At 32.4% G+C, this 18142-nt stretch overlaps 1 protein-coding gene across 5 annotated transcripts in view; it reads left to right on the top strand.

Annotated features, from left to right (window-relative positions):
• Positions 1-18142, top strand: part of FSTL5 (follistatin like 5) — a 239717-nt gene that overhangs the window by 212280 nt on the left and 9295 nt on the right. For all 5 annotated transcript variants that reach the window (XM_048942357.1, XM_048942356.1, XM_048942354.1 and 2 more), the window contains 4 exons: positions 112-230; positions 5588-5737; positions 10160-10267; positions 11764-11888. In XM_048942357.1, the coding sequence (XP_048798314.1) occupies positions 112-230; positions 5588-5737; positions 10160-10267; positions 11764-11888 (502 nt within the window). The remainder of the gene's footprint in view (positions 1-111; positions 231-5587; positions 5738-10159; positions 10268-11763; positions 11889-18142) is intronic.

Below are 18142 nucleotides of genomic sequence, written 5' to 3'. Positions count from 1 at the left end.
TAACAAACTGATCTTCTGCCAGTAATATGATGAGAATTTTACTTCAATGCCAGGACTTTCTTTTTTGTGATTATTTAATTTTGTACATTTCAATGTGTTTTTATTCCTAAGGTCTGGGAATTGGGAACATGTTTTATGTTTTTTATGAAGATGGAATCAAAGTCATACAGCCAGTGGAATGTGAATTTCAGAGACATATTAAGCCTAGTGAAAAACTCCTCGGTTTTCAGGCAAGTTGTTTTTTATTTTTATTTTTTTAACTTGTTTTTAATTTCCTGGTAGTATTTTTTCAAGTGTAGTTTTCCTTTAATTAAGAAATGATAGTTTAATGTTACCTGTTTAATAAATTCAGACATGTCTTCCCAATTAATATATAGCTTAAAATGTTGGACTCAAAATTTGCTGTGTCTTTGGTTAAGTTCAAATTTTCAATCTTTTTTTTTGATTGAATATTTTCCTTCTGCTTTTTTTTTTTTTTTTTTTTTGTACTCTTCTTCTTTCTCTCACTTTCTCTCTCTTCTCTCTCTTTCTCTCTCTCTCTTCTTCATAATTTTTCCTTAACAGCACTCTATCTTCTCCATCTTCTTGTCGTTATTTCCCTGCATCCCACCTCTTTTTACCTGCATTTATGTAGATTTCTGTGAGTCACATTCTCTCTGTTAAATAAAGGGACAGTAGTCACTGTTGTTAATGGTTTCTTTTTCTCCACTGGATGTTTGTTTATATCATTGAACCAAGTCTTTTGATGTCGGTATTAAACTCCCAGTTATCTTAAGGCAACTCACTATCCTCATGAACATGCTTAGATCTCCACTGGAGTTAGTAGGGACGATTGACACTTTGACTCCCACTTACAGTTAGTATAGTTTCAATAATATTACAGCTGACATCATCAAACTCTGCATTTATGAAGTGTTTCCATATGTATTACTATATGAAAGCATTTTCCATTATTTGTTTATTTGCTTTTTTTTTCTTCCCTGCTAATCAAATAATTAACTGACATGATACATGCTCTCAAACAAACTTGGGACCAGTCACTGTATTCACTTTTTCTCATTTGAATTTAAATGAATGACCTTGAAATGAGGAAAAAAAAAAAAAAAAAAAAGGTGTGTAATAACCCATAACTGCACAGTTTTTTTGGCTAATACCTAAAACACTGAAGTAGCAGCAGAGCTGTCTCAATGGCTTTTGCCTCTTCAGTTATCATTATTGATGTCAAAGACTGCTGTATTCAACAGCAAGATTTATTTTAGTGTGAATAATTATACTTTGAACTGCTAATCATACCTTGGTTTTAGCAGTTAAAGTGAAATCAGGTTGACATAGCCAAAAAAAAAAAAAAAAAAAAAAAGCCAAAGAGCTTTTTTATGGCTGTTGAATTTAAAAGCTGATTATTTAAGAAGTCTGCTAAGATTTTATTGGTCTGAAGTGCAGCCCAGAGTGTAAGTGTATTTTTATTGAAATGTGGTAATTATCAGGATGGATAGTAAGACTTCTTTCTGTTTTTGCTATTTTCAAACATAAATTAACATAGCAATTGATTGCCCCTTCTACTGCTATAAAAAAAAAAGACCAGGAAAGCAGACTACTATACAGCTTTCATTTTTAAGTAGATGTAGATTTGTATTTTGAATATCTGGTATCTATGATACATTTATAGCCAGAAGTAAAACTCTGTGTTTGCATGCATACATTGCACCCATTAATTTCAGTAATATTTCCACTTATTCTTCTGAACACCGAAAAGTTTTTCCTTTACCTATTACAAAAGTTGCTATATCTTTTATTCTTGTGGAAATGTTTGGTATATATATTCTTAGATCCCTATATTCATAGATCTGCATAATGTAAAAGGAAAAAGGAAAAATATTGCTTTCCATTAAAAATAAATATATATATATATATGAAAATCTGAATTTAAAAGAATTCCCTGCATGTGCTGCTAATATTACTATATATAATACTACATTACTGAAAAATCTTGTTGACTATGAAGATTTAGATAACTATTGCTTCCTTTGCAGAATATCTTTTCTTCTTCACCCTCTTTGGAAAATCTGTTTTTTGTTTGTTTGTTTGTTTGTTTGTTTTCTTTCTAAGTAAAGATAAGAAAATAGTTCAGTTTTATCCCAAGGTCAAATTTTTATCAAGTTCATTTATTTATAGGAGCCCATGTTGTAAATTGTTCACTATTAATTCTCTTTGACTGTCATACAACTTGAACTAATTAGAGGTGCTAGTTTATTTTTAGGTCACTTCATTCAGCCTTTCCCGTCTATTCTGTCTGTTGCTAATAAAATCTTCATTGCTTGCCTCTTAAGAAATACCTACAGGAAATCATTTTTCCATTTCTTCACACTTTTCTCAATGACATGTTCAAGTGATTAGTAAAGGCCCAGTAGACCCATTTCACTGACAAATATTTGCTGAAGTCTAGGACCATACATAAATTTTGCAGTGCAGTTTAGGTTCATCAGTTGATATACACACAATACTGCAGTGTTCTTCCTCTGCTTTCCTGTTTACTTGTCAACAAAATAGAGTTACGCTTAGCTGAACTCCTTTGAAAGAATTTGGTGTTTCTGCCTAGCTTCACATTGTACTGTGGATGAATGGTGTAGTAGTTAACCAAGCACTTATTTAGGTATGCTAATTTTGCTAAAAGTAAATATAATTTCTCAGTAATAATATACTTGAGAACTCTTATCTGAATATTTAATTGCCTCTTATGCAACTGTGTGTCAGTACAGTGAAGTGCTTTACTGTGTGACTAACATGGGAATAAATTAGGCTTTTACTGTGTTTAAAGTGAAGGAAAAGACTTGGTGTCTTGTAGGACCATCATGGTTCCCAGGAAGTTCTAAAGAGCTTCCTCCAGTTCTTCCCAGAATTACTTAAATTACTGGAATTTTCTCAATAAGTACCAAATAAAAAATGAGTTTTATTGTACTTATATTTATAATAGGGATGGAAATAGACATATTTCCATTTTCTTATGCAGGTTATCTGCTTTGACAGCTGTTAAACCTATTATCATATGGATGCCTCTAAACATGCTCCAAATACATTCAGCTGTTAAGTGTCTTCTCATCCTGTTGTATACGGGTCATTTTCCTCTATTATATATATATATATATTTTCTCTATCTAATATGCAACCTCTATTTATCTTCTGCATATATTATCTAAAGCCTTTAAATTCTTATTTTATGGAAAGATGTCTCCCTTCTCTTCTTCCAGTGAATCCCTATTTCTGGGGAGGAAAGGAAAGAAATTATAAAACATCTTTGAAATCAGTCGGAAAATACCCTGATTTCTTGTTTATTCAGAGAAATAGAACATAAAGACCATATTTCAATAAACTGAAACTTTGAATGCCTGAAGTTGAATATCTGTGGAAGATGGAATCAAAATTTCATAATAATTGATTTTGGAAATGTAACAACATAGCAGAACGGTTACCAACGGACATGACATTAAGACACGCTAGTTATTACATAGAAATTTATTTTGATTACGCTGAAGCAATGCAGGAAGCATACTAAGTGCAGGATTAGTAGAGGGAAAATAAAAGAGAGCGAAAGACAAAAAGGTCCTGAGTCTGATTTTTTTAAATAATTGAATAATAGTTATACTTGTCATGTACAATTTATTGTTGTAAGTTAATGTGGAATAGGTGATACATAAATTTAAGCCTTAATATGTGCACTCTCCTGAACTGTTGATGTCATTAGCTGATGAAGCATGGATAAACTTTTTACTATACTGTTCAAAGATCATGACTCAAATTCTCGTTAAAAACACTGAGTACTCTTGTGCAATAAGTCTAGATTTATAGACAAGGAATTAGCACGCATAAATCTGCAAGCATGTGTTTTCTCCTGAGGATTTGTTGTCCCAGTCTACTTTGAAAAACTTTCTTTGAGGATTTATTTTCCTCCATCTGCTGGCTTGATGCTGGGCGAGTAACATTTTGATTAAAAAGTCTGGGGAGAAAAAAAAAACAATGAAATAAATTAATATTTTATCAGATTTTAGCTTTTTCAGAGAGAATAAATTAGGAAAAAGCAAATTGCTTATACTTTAATTAGGAGAAGAAACTGTTGGTTTTATGCTTAGATTTTAAGGAGAAAATATTTTAATTCAATCACTGGGGAAATTAACATAGAGACTTACAGAAATCTGAACTATCTAATCAGATAACTGTTAACTTTTCAAAAGTAAAATTTGAGTTCCATTGATAGAAGCTATTTCTGGAGTATCCAGATAAATGTCAGTTTGAATAACAAGGGAAAAAAATTACTACCTAAACCAATTAATGCTGGGAAAAACATTTTTTTTTTCAGATGTGGGAATTTAGGCATATTTTTCACTGTCAGAACATAGTTTTGTTTTTACTTTAATTTTTTCCAGTTTGGGTGTAAAGAATTGGCTTTGGAATGTAAGAATTAATAGCAGTATAAACAATATTCTAGAACCAGTAAGTATGATTACGCTTTTTATGCTGCTGTAAATGATGTGACAGAAACTTGGGTTTCTCCAACAAGAGTTAGTGCTATTTTGCAGATACGTTGAACTTATCTCTGTAGAAATCATAATACCAAAAAAATGAGTTGAACTAAGGTCAGTTCCTAAGACAGAAAAATATGACGCGTGATAGAGTTAGGAATTCAAATACACATTATTTGAAGGAAATGCTCTTCAAGGAAGCAAGAGTACTATGTCATGCAATATTGAATTAGTTATTTGTTTAGATAAAAATTGAGCTGTGACAAAGCATATTTAGGACAAATATAAAGCAGTTTGAGATCAGTGAAACAGCCTTCCAACTGAAGTGACGACTTCACAGAAGGCAAATTGCGATTTATCTGATGATTGCACAAAATACTAGTAGCATACTTGTTTATGTTGGCAGCTCACTTTATGCAATGAAAGGCTTTTAGCAATGTTTAAGAATAAAAGTTTGCTTTGTAACCGTACCTATCATTCATTAGAAAAAGATTTTAAACATTTTCCTTCAAGGTATGACATTTTAGCAATGCAAGAGGAATCCTACTCTTTTTATTTATGACTAAGTTCCTGATTATGTGCCATCCCATGGAACCTGAGTTTAGTAACCTTTCCTTATCAATGTGGTTTCTGAAAGATCTTCTGTTAGTTGAAGTAAAATGCGAGTACAAGCAGAAGCTGTTGGTGTCCTGTTAAGAAACTCCTTCAGTTAAAGCTGAAAATTGATTTATTTTTTATTTTGACTTATAGAGTGTATTTTCTCAAATGCAAAGAGGCACAGCAGGCGAAGAATGTTGATGAAACAGAAAAGTTAGCATTGAAATTCATCATCTACTTCTGGAAAACACTGTTCCATAAAAGATACGTGGTCACTGGTCACAGCCAACAAGAACTCAAGAAGGAAAAGTCCACTTTAATGAACTTTCCTATTCTTTCAGTACCATATCTCACACTATCCTTCTGGACAAAATGCCCAGCATATATCTGGACAAAAAAAGAGCTGTAATTTGTCTTCCTATTGCATTGTTACCTGTTTTGATTCTTACACTTTTGCTGTTTCTCTTGAAATGCAGGATGAAGTTTGTCCCAAAGCTGATGGTGATTCTGTTCAGCGGTGTGTTTGGGCAACTGCTGTAAATGTAAAAGACAAGTTCATTTATGTGACTCAACCTACACTTGACAGAGTGCTTATTGTTGATGTACAGTCTCAGAAAGTTGTACAGGTATTTATTCGTAGTTTTTAAGTTAATGTCTAATTTATATACTTTCTTCATTACATTTTGGAGAAAGAATGCCAATATCTTGGTAGATTTTAAATAAGTTCGATTGCTTCAGAGCCTGAGCATCAGTAGTCCCATTGAGTTGAAAGAGAACTGATGTTTAGTTGACGCTATAGAAATCAAATATGACCACTCTGCTTTTGCTTTCTCACTTACTTAAATTCTTTAATGTGTTGTGCATTTTTTATAGCATCAATGCATTATTGGTGATATCATTGTACTATGAGGTTAAACCAGATTTATACTGAATTGCCAAAGATGTGTAAGAATGCCTCTAGCAAATAATAGCCATAAATCCAGTACATTTTAAAAGATTTCCTGAATGTGAAGAGATTATTTAAAACTCAATACATTTGTGTTTTGAGGTAAAATCAAACTATTTTTGCTATTTGTTTTCTGGCTACGGTTCTTACCATGTTACTCTATTTTTTCTTTACATACAATAGACTATTTCACTATATAGTCTTTAGTCTTTCTAATCAAATGGCATCTGCCACTCTTTCAGTGGCAAAACATAAAGTAAAATAAAATAATAAAATAAAATAAATAGGCTTTCAGCTCAGGGCTGTCAACAGTCTTTTGGTGCTTGTTTATTTTTTGTTTCATTTGTTTTTTATTTTGTTTCTTTTTAGTACAGTGCAGGTCATATAAAACTTCTTGAAATGTGCTTAAATAAGAGGACTCTGCTTTTTCTTAATTAAAGTTATTTCCTGTGCAAGGAAGTCTGAAGCTAGTTAATAACTTGTTCTCTGAAAACAAGAACATTTGCATGAGGTTTTCTGACACAGAACTTTTGGCACCGTGTTAAGTCTTCTGATTAAAATTTTAGTCATATAAATGATTACAAATAATCACATCTACAGAACTACTTGCAGTATTATGACATTCATAAGAAACAGATGTTCTTTAGCTAAATATAACAGGGATTTGTATTAGAATTCTAATCTAAATTATTAATAAAAATACTTAGAGATTTTCTTCATGTCTCTTGCCTTCTTTGTAAATAAATGAATGAAAATCTTTGAAGATTATGTATATATATGTATATACACATAAATATACATATATATACATATATATGTATAATATTGTAGTGTAAATTTTTAAAAGAATTCACAGCAAAGTGTGATTTTAAAATTGAATTAATGTGATAAAAATAAATTTAATGTTTATAATTTTGTACTCCAGACATCAATGTTCATACTTCCTGTCATTTCATTCAGTAGCCTTCATGATAATATTGAGAAAATAAAATCCCAAAACCAACCAAACTATATTACTTTCCACTTTCACACTTTCAGAAATAAAAGAAATTTGATTTCAAAAGATGGGATAGCATTGCTTTAAAACTACTTTTAATATGTCCAGGCATCCACAGAACGTTTATACCATCTGTGGAACCTTTTATAGAAATGGAATTCTCGCTTTTTATGGTTCTAGGATACTCAGATATTATTGAGAAATTCTCTTGTTGTTTTACATGTTAAAAATGCTTAATATGCAGCAGAGCAAAATTTCTGCTATTCATTACTAAACTGAAAATAATTTCCAAGGGTATATTTTCTGAAAGATGTGGGAAAAGTATTGTGGGACTTGAATGGTGCTATGCTTAACCTCGCTGATATTTAGAATCAGCTTATTTAAAAAAAAAATGTTTGTTGTAATAAAATGAATCAATCATGGAAACACAAAACCTGTACAATCTTTTATACAGATAAGATATATACAGATATAACAGCATAAAAAATAAAGCTGCTGATTCACAGTTTGCTTTCAGAATCAAAGGAAGCAAATTTGGAATCTGCTGACAAGTCAGTCAAGTAATGCTTTGCTCACCATTTTTTATTATATAGCAGGCATGGCCCTGTCTTCCTTTTACTTCAATATTGAATGTTCATTTTTGGTTTTGTTTTCTGTAGGCAGCAAGAATTTTCGTAGGTATTAAATGTTGCGTAGCATATGCACGTACACTAAGGCTAGAGAAGCAAAGAAGGGAATTTAACTTCTCAGTCAGATCAGGCTATTTTGATAATATACAGTGCTGCCCCATATTGAAGAAAAAAAAAAAAAAAAAAAGAAAACATCAAAATACAAATTAGTTTTGGAAAATAGATACTAAACTAATTATAATTAAGAGAATTTTAGGTACTGGACTCCCATATATTTTTTTTTTTTAATATATGATATAATAGCATAGAGGATACTATACACTATATTTTTTTTCTACTGTATCTCTTAAAGAAGAAATTGCTTTTCTGTGCAGCAGCACGCTTTCAAAAATATGTTAAAAGCAAACGTGGGGAAAAATTTGTATTTTGGATCAGAGCAGGATGCAATCATAACAATTCCATTAAGTTGCAAAATAAAACAACCCCAAAGACAGCTAAAAGCGTAATTGAAAAGGCTGCAAGTTGTGGAACTGTGTTCTTTTCTTTATAAAATTGATGTTGATTTGATTTTGATTACTGTGGTTGCTTGTCTGAAGTACTATTATGAGTGCATATGTTACATTTATTCATTTTTACTATAAAAGTTAATGTAAAAGAGGTGTGTATCAGGTGCATATGTATAACACCTAGATTTTAGGGTTCATTGTTTCTGATATATAAATATAGCTATCAAAATGAGCGCTTGAAGAAGATCCTAGAGCAGATATTTTACATTGAAATGAATGTTTCCAAACTGTGAATATGAATGGTGCATAGATTTTCTGATTTAGCCAGATACTTTTCTTTCATTTGTAAATTCTTGAAACAGAGGAACCTCTAATTGTGCAGTAGGAAATTAAGTGGGATGATTTCAAGGCGTGCTGATGTAACCAGAGCTCATCACTGTTTAGTACAGTGTGCTGGTGGCAGTTTAGCCTGGGTAGCCCAGAACAGCTGTGAAAACATGTCTCCAAAACTCCAAGAATCTTTCTGCTGCCAGCAGGCTCTTAGGAGTTGCATTGTCCATGCTTGACTACACAGGCATTTCTTCTCCTTCAGGCAGTACCATGGCCTAATTCCTGAACACAACTTATGCTCATTCAGCAACGATGCATGGGTCAGCCCTTCATTTGAGGAAGCTAAATGGAAATTTGATACACCTCAGCAAATTAACTAGACAGTGGCCCAAGTATTGTTTTAGACAACTTGTCTTCTAACTTGAAGCAGAAAGTGTTACCAAACAAAAATGGCCTTTTCAAGGGGCATCTTTGTTTTTAAATGAGCCAGTGAGCAACCTGGCTTCATTACCACTTTCAAAAGGTAAAGGTAAAAATGGTAGGGTTTTTTTTTTTTGGTTTTTTTTTCCAGATGAATCTGTGGCTTGCGACACCTCAGGAGTACAGTTAAGTATCATCAACAGCCTCAGCCAGCCATTAGAGCATTATCTTGAGGATCTACATCATTACTTTAAATTACCTTCACTTAATTAGCCAGCTGGTATTCTCCTTGACAAACTGATAAACAAGCTGTGCTTTACAGCTCCATAATGGTGAGACTAAAAAGCAATTTCCACTTATTTTTGCTGCCTTAATGATGAAGATAGAACAGTAATCCCTACAGTTGTTTGCCTCATGGAGAATGTCTCTTATTGAAATATTCTGTCCTCACTTTTCATATCTCTGGAATCTTCAGTGCTTCTCCTAATAAAGAAAGCGTAAACCTTAAATGCCTAAAAAGTCTGTAGTTTTGGATACAAAACTCGAGGATGGAAAACAGCTTGGTACTGATCACTTCTTCCAAAAGTAGAAATTGTAAGGAAAATATTTATGTACTTAATAATATTGCCAACTTGAAAAAAACATATCCAGTTAAAAAGAGTGCAGTAACATTGTTTGGGCAGGGCTGTGTAGGAATATCTTCCATTGACTTTAGTATGGAGCTTGAGAATAGTCTTCCCTTTTTAGTTGTTTTCCAGTATTTTATAGATTTTAAATTGATATGTATGATATGAGAAAATGTAGGGAAGGAAGGTTAGCATTTTTTGTTTGGATTTAAAACATTTTTTTTTCAGTTTCCTAATAACCCCAATATAACTTGTTTTTGATGCCAAATTTTATAATGAATAAAATGATGAATAAATGAATAACATAAACATAATGAATACACATAATGAATAATTTTTTTTTAGAATTATTAGAAAAAAATATTAGAAAAAAATAAAAACCATAAACATAATGAATAAATATAATGAATAAAAATCACTGCCTCACCAATTCAGTGACTGAATTAATCAGAGGTCTTTTTCAGCATCTGACAATGTAATTTTTCAATATAACCTGAACACATCAGGATATGCATGTCTAGTCATAATCATCTATTATTTTTCTTCTCAACATGGGATCAAGAGTAAGGAGTTTTCATTTTATTCTACTTGCAGGCAGTAAGTACGGATCCTGTTCCAGTGAAACTACACTATGATAAGTCACATGATCAAGTCTGGGTACAGAGCTGGGGAGACATGGAGAAGAATTCACCAACTTTGCAAGTAAGTATATTGATCAGATTGATTATATACTAGGAAATCTAAATAAATTGAATATTTATGTAGGTAGGAAAATGTTTTCAGGAAACCGGAAAGAACTGAACTTGCTGGGAAAGCGTTAAGAGATTTTCTACGCTTTTACTTAGAAATGTAAGTGCTGATTCAATGGAGGGTAATAGAGTACAGCTGAAAACTAATGGCATGTTTTTCTAGTCTGCCAGTCTTCTGAGAACAGATATGCTGCTTATGATGATTTTGCTCCTAATCAGAGGATACCATGGATTTTAGGCATATATTCATATTTCACTAAGATTATGTTGATGTTCTGGAGTTGACAAGCTAAGAGTTCCAACATTATATATTGTTAATTGCTTTGAGTTTGGGACTTTTTTTTTAAGATATAAAATAATAAGAATCCTTATTTTTCCCATGCTTTCTCAGCAGCAGCATGCCTAGGGACACTCACCAAAGAAACATTTCAAGAAGCTGTGCTTCTCTTCTGCTTTTCCTCTCCTTTCTTCTAATTTAAAGTAATCCCATGAGAATACAGTGATACTCTTTGTGTTATAGTTTCAAAATTACTTTTTATTTCAACTTATTTTCCTTTTCTTTAGAAGTCAGTGAAGTTCTTATTTGTCTTTTAAATGCATAAGGAATAAGAAAAAAAAAATCAACCATAGAGCTCAAGCAGAAAAATGAGTAGTGTTTGAAAATGATTTTTTATACTCCTGGTAACTGTGAGTGAGTAAAGTAATTTGTGGGAGTTTGGTTGTCACTCCTCCCCAAAAAAATGACTAATAATTGAATCAGATATATCCTGTTTTAGAGGAAGCATTCATTTTCAGTCTTGTTTTTCCTTGAATGATGCATGATCAACTCCTTTTTTTTTTTAAATCCAGTCTTAAATGTGCAAAAATGAACATCATAGCAGCTATTAATATAAGATTGTCTTTTACTCACCCATAATATTCTACCTCAGATGACATTCAAGATTTGAGAATTCAAAGAAAATTTATTCGTAACAACTCAAGGTATGCATGAACTGCAACCAATTCAATATATTCAATATATGCCATGTTGGATCTCTTTATGCTTGAGAAGACTTAGGATCATATGTAGCCATAACTTCCTGTGGATCAGCTGATAACATTTTATCTTTTCACTTGGGCTGAAGTGCTTAAAACATTCCCACTCTAGTGTTGAGTATGAAAAAAGACAAAAATCTTGGTGTGCACTAAAGGCTGCTATAGAATGTAAATGTGGTAGGAAAAAAAAAAGAGGAAAAAAAGTATACATGAAGAATAGATTGTCTAGCATGCAACAATTCTCTGAAATCTGTAATGCTGATCAGCTTTATTCACTGTCATTTGCATTCCTTCTCATGGCTGAAGAATAAAACAGAAGTGGAATAAAGATGCAATACTCTACAAATCTATTTAGATATAGATTAAACTTTGAAGGAATATTTCTATAGTTTGTAATAATGTTACTTTATGTAGGTGATAACACAAGCCAGTGGGAGTGTTTCTCATCACACAATCCATACTCAGCCAGTGGGAAAGCAGTTTGACAGAGTGGATGACTTTTTCATTCCTTCTACAACCCTCATCATTACTCATATAAGGTAAGTTTTGGCTGAGTTTTATTTAACTTTGAAATGAACTGTAATGCTGTCTCCAAAAAAATATAATGTAAAAACAATCTTGAAAATATTAGACCATGCACCTTCAGTATTGCTTTGGAAGACCCTTTTTCATATACAATACTAATAGGCTAAATGAAAGCTCTTTAAATTACACGAATAAACACATTTATTGACGTAATCTATTGGTTGGTTTTTGTTTGTTGCTTTTTTTTTTCCTTATCTTAATGAAAGTTCATAAGTCCCTTACTCTACATACTAAAGTTGAGATTTAATAACATCTGAGGTGTACTTGGGGAATTAATAGCCATAACGTTCAGATAGTTCTCTAAGTTAGGAGCATAGATCTTATTTTGGAAATGATACCAATGTCTTCTACTTCTGAAAGCGTTTGCTTTTGCTATATTGTGTTAAATGCGTCTTGTATTCAATTTATTCTTTTGATAATTTCATTTTCATTTGATATGTGTTCTGTAACATTTCTACTGGTTAGAATAGAAAAATTCTGCCATCTGTACATCTGAACCTTGCCTTGATATTCATTATCACTCTGTATGCTTTGGACTGTTAGGTTCTTTGCAATGTGGCACAGACCTATGGCAGTTCGAAAGGCCTCTTCATATAATTAACATTTGCTTATTCCACCCTTTCAAGTTCAACTTTCTATAGAAATACTTATTAGGATGATCTCAATTTTTCTACAGTTATAAGAAAACAACATGCACATTTAACTAAAATCTCAAGTCACATGTAAATGTGTGTCTCCAACTGTAGATACAGTTAGTTATTTCAGTGACCTTTAAAAGCAAAAACCTCAAATTTAAGGTGATTCTACATCTGGTTCCAGAATCTAGGAATATTTATCTGTAATTGATCTATTTTTCTGTATCCAAAAAAACATTCTGTTTCTCCTGAAGAGGTTGCTGATGAAAAAGAATATTTTTAATTTTCTACGGAACTTAGCTAAAAAGGAATTAGCAATCAGCCATGTACAATTCAGAAAGGAATGTGTAAATTTATATGGCTGAATAGAAAGTGACTTTAAGTGCCATTATTGCCACATTGCTTTAACTGAATAGATAAATTCGTATTGTGTCCTTGAACTAATCTGCAGCCCCTACTCTTAACCATAGAAAACCCACCCTGCTATATTTGTAGCAGCATGATTTGAGGGAATGCAACCTACTGCTTCATAAATTACCAAGTGCTGGGTTGACTAGCCTTCTTACTATTTAAATTTGATGTTTATTATTATTTCATTGCCCTGGGGAAGACAAAGTTGTGGAGTTTTATCATGAAAGGAACATACAGCTGGTGATTCCTACTTGCGTAGCTCCCTGCAGATTCTTTACCCATCACCATTGACATTTGAGATTTGCATTGACAGTTGAGGCAAGTAGTCGTCTACACTGAAAATCATTTCAGTGTCTCCTTCAGTAACTTTTAAGCTGAGGGGTCCTGTTGGACACTTTTACATAATGTTAAATGAATTTAATTAAAGTTATATTAATGTATGCAAGTCTTTGAGAGTCAAAGACATGACAGCTAGGGAAAAAATGGTCTTGAATTATTAAAAATGATTGTTTTGTTTAATTGTACAATTCTATGCGGTACAGGCAAATAAGTTTATGAGATACATGTTCTATCATAATAGTAATATTCTATTCTATGTATTCTATCCTAACTATTCTTGATATATACACAGTGATATGCAGTATAAAAGGATCAGTAAAACAAAACTGATATTTGGACACATTAATTTTCATGTAATTACGACAGAAATCAGTAGGGGTAAACATTATTTAGGGAAAGGGACTAGGAAAAATAGGCCTAGTCCAAAGACAGTGAAGAAATCATTTTGGCAATCGGTGTTCTGTCTAAGTAGGTCAATTAGTTGCTTTCATCTGTGTGTGGTGAGTCACAGCTACCTTTAGCTGAAGGGTCATGGTGACAGGTTCTTTATCCTCTTAGCTGAGGGGAAGAGTGATAGTATGAGCAATGTCTCCTTTGTTTTAAGATCCAGTCAAACTTTCCTTTCACTGCTGAGATAAGGGCTAAATAGTTTTGGGCAAATACCATTAGAAATCAAGCCAGTTTTTGGCTATAATCTTTTTGCAATAAATAACTGTTGATATATAAAACACACAACACATAATACAAGTTTTAGTAAAACCAACAAAATTGCCATTAACCTCCCTAATGATGTGTAGACTAACCTACTGGTGTTTACAGATAGCAAATTGCTGTTTATTATATTATATAAGTAGAACAGCTTGGCACCGCATGGTATGGCTTTAAAAATATAGATTGCTTAATTCTAGATTAAATATATATATTTTTTTGACCAGGAGCAGTTCATGTGTTGACTCTTAGGGGATGCTCTGTAGTATTGATGAGGGGCATAGAAATCCTTCTCTTTCTCACAAAACTAATAAAATGCAAACTTTGCTTACAGACCGTTTCCCAAAGCTTTTCTTGAATTTCTTATTCCAGCCACTAATAGTGGACCAAAAATCTTGGTAAATCAGTGAAGGAGGCTATGGTACAAACCAGTAATGAATAAGAATAAGAAGAACACTGAAAGGAGTTTGTTTAGACTGGCTGTTGGAAGCCTGAAGAATTCAAAGGGGAGAAATTTATATTCAAATTTATAATTTGCATTTAAATTTCTAATTTACATTTATAATTTCATTACGTTTGCTTATGTAAACATAGACTATTACAACCTGTCCTACTGTCTTCATCTGCTTTGTTTTGCCTCTGACGTGTGAACTCACAGCCAGTTTATGAAAAATTACACCACAAGAATGAGTGAATATAAAGCTTGGTATTTTTTATGTCCATGTTTTCAAACACAGACTGCTTGAAAAAATTCCCAACTATCCACTCAGTTGTGTTGAAAAGTAGTCAGATATTGTGGCTACAAAAGTGGACAGAGCGGAGTCTGTTAATCTGCAGTAGGTGATACAAGTCCCAAGATCTTTTCTGGGGAATATATATGCAAATCTTATTCCTGCTGTAGATGAAACGTTTAGAAATTGAGAATACGTATTTTATTTTTTTTCCTATTTTGCCTTATTAGTTTACTGAGAACAAAATTTTAATCAGTGAAGTACTCTTTGTGCCAAAGCAGTTCAATGCAACCAATCATCTTGTCCCTAGTTGGTCTGCTAACACTCATTTCTTACCATAAAAATAGATATTTGCAATTAGTATGTGGGATGGCTGTAGAAAGATGACTTGTACAATACTCATGAAAATATATTATTAGAAGCCTAAGGAGCAAAAGTGCTGATTATTTCAGCTTCACTGTTCATAAATTGAAGTGAACAAAAGATAATTGGAATAAATTAAGGTCTATCATTACACTGCTGTAAAATGTTTCAAAAGCAATATTAAATGAACTCACTGTAATAGAGTCACTCTAACTTTTTAGATGGTTTAATCTTTTAGCAAGTATTTTAAATGCAATACAGTTATCTGAGTTAACAAGTAGAAGAGTGAACAATCAACTCACTGGTGAGATGGCTCAGGATCTGAATATTCTCAGTTTGAATTTTTCTCTCTCTTATTTCTCTGTTATGTAGGATAATAAGGGAAGCGTTCTTTCTAAAATTATACTTATTCATTTGTTCAACACATTCCAAAAACTAAGCTTTTCTTTAAGAGGTAATTGGAGTATGGTGCCAACGAGAAATTTAAATGCCCTTGTGGGGTGGTGACTCAATACATTCGTAAGTTTGGATGGAGAAATTCACATTTAATTCCATAATTTAAGCCTGTACAAAGATGTGAAATAGCTGAAGGACTGTGAGAGAATTTTCAATATTTTTATGAAAGTATGCACAGAGAATATTATTTCAGAAGTCTGGTGTAATCAGAAAGGACTTCCTATTCAAATGTTTCAAAAGTCAAAAACAAAAAACAAAACAAAACCAAAAAAAACGGTAAATGTGAAGTGCACAGAGGTTGAATATTTCATGTAGAGAATGTAATTTAGCTCAAAGTTGCAAGATTAATATTTTAGAAATTAAATTAAGAAGATGCAATTTTACAGGAATAGAGAGTTTGCAAACTGCTCTTAGTCATTAAGCTCTAAATATAGGTACTTCTACAGGAGTGAAAACTTGAAAGCTTGAGGATTTGGAGAAAGCAAGTCATTAGCAACAGGGCAATCATCAAAGATGTAGCAATTAACTGCAATGTCTAATGATGACTGCAGAATCATACAGTAAATCCTTCACGGTAGCAATGCACACACACAGGTTTAGGGGCTCCTGCAGTACTATCTCCCATCTCTGTAACCTGTGTCTTTGTGATGGTAGTGTTAAATGGGAAACCTGTAGCCATTCCTTCCCTCTGTGTATTCCCCCACATAAAGAAGGTCTGTTTTGGTCCTTATGTTTATTCTTTTTGAAGAATAAGCTCACAGGAACTTCTCAGGAAGAAGGAGATAAGACAGCAAGAACTCTTTTTTCTGCATCCTTCTGCTTTAAATAGTAAATTTTGCAGCATCTTTGTTCTGAAGATATTATGGAGGACATACAGATTGAAAGATTCAGTTCAGAAAGCTCAGCTACTATTGGCAATGGAAAATTCCTTATGTTTTACTTTAAATCCTCATTGGTATTCCAAATAAATCAATCTATAAGGGTTAATTTAACCTTGAGATGATCTTAAAATAATGGAATTAACAAAGATTTTTTATGTTTACTGATTAACTTCCAAAACTCAATTACTTTAAATTTGTCAAACATCATGCCATGTATGCCTGTTATGAAATTTATTTTTCTTCAAAGCAGCCCTTATAATTTTGTATTTTGGCTCGTGTATTTGGAATGGTGAAAATGATTTTGCAAATTTTTATTTGTAGATTCGTAATTTTGAGAATTTAGAAAAAAAATATTCAGGACATTCTTTTCTATTTGATATTATGATAAATTATATATTTTAATATTTAGTAAGGCTGAGATGCTTATGTATTTATATGAATCAAAGAAAACTTCAAAATCTGCAGTGATAGACTCTGTTTTGACTGTGTTCATTCCATATGTTCCCAAGTGTCGACATGCAATATTTCCTTGTAGATAAACTATTATGACTTCCATCTTAACAGCAATGATAACTACAAAAAAATACCCCTAAGCATTAATAATTTAACACAACAACTTTGTCACAACGTGCCTCAGTTCTTCCCATGCTGATCTTATATTTACAGTAGAAATGTCATCTCCTATGCTTTTATGTGCCAAAAAAATCAGTCATGTTTTGAAAGTGTCTGCTATTTTTTAGTCTAGTCTAGTGCTTTTTTAATTGGGGTCATTAGTGGGAGGAAAAAAAAAAAACAAAAAAGAAGATATGGGGCTGAAGAAAGAAGTTGTAAAGTTTACTGTTTGTTGTTGTTCTCCATGTTGTTATGTCCCCTGATATCACAGTTGGTGAGCTTCATTTTGAAAATGAGGACCTTTGGGGAATGTTTTGACATAAATAATCTATCACCTTTAAATTCCTTATCTCTACCTCATTATTCATTTTCTACAAGAACTGACTATTTATTTTGGCCTGTATAATTTTTCCTATGCATTCTCTATGACATCTGCCCACCATGCTGTTACTGTGTTTTTCAGTGTGCCAGATCTTAACTCTATCATTCCTTGTACTGACATTCAAGGCTATTTTTAGGAATGTCTTTTGTTCACTGTGTCAGTGTATCTAGGTCTTTCCTTGACTTTCACTCTGTATGCAATGAAGTAATTTTTTGTTGTTGTTAAACTGTTGCTCACCTTTTCTAAAACATACAAGGAAAAAACACATTTGTTTCCTAGTCTTTTTTTTCTTTTTAATCTTTTTCCTTTTTTTCTTTTTTTTTTTTTTCCTTTCCCCCCCCCGAGAATTAGTTCAGTTAAAGCACAAGTAATTTGTATATTCCTGGATTACACTTTATTTGTATACACTTTCTTTGGATACACTTTCTTTGTCATAAAATGTACTGGATTATTTTCTTGTGAATAGCGTAACCAATTTGCAATAGTGAAAATGTATTTCATTTACATCTATTGTAACAGAAGCCTCAGACAACTCATGGACTCTGAGGAGAGTATTTTATTACTCTCATTACTACCCATGAAATTATTACCCTGAAATACCAGGACAGTTCTTACACTGTGCAATGGTGCATACATGATTCAAAATCCCAGACTGTTTGGACCACGTTAAAAGAAGTGAGCTCTTCCAAT

The sequence above is a fragment of the Lagopus muta genome, chromosome 4 (genome assembly GCF_023343835.1).
Source record: "Lagopus muta isolate bLagMut1 chromosome 4, bLagMut1 primary, whole genome shotgun sequence".
In the NCBI taxonomy this organism is placed as follows: Eukaryota; Metazoa; Chordata; class Aves; order Galliformes; family Phasianidae; genus Lagopus; species Lagopus muta.
Note: the sequence above shows the minus strand (reverse complement) of the source record. Positions and strands in the feature narration are given on the sequence as shown.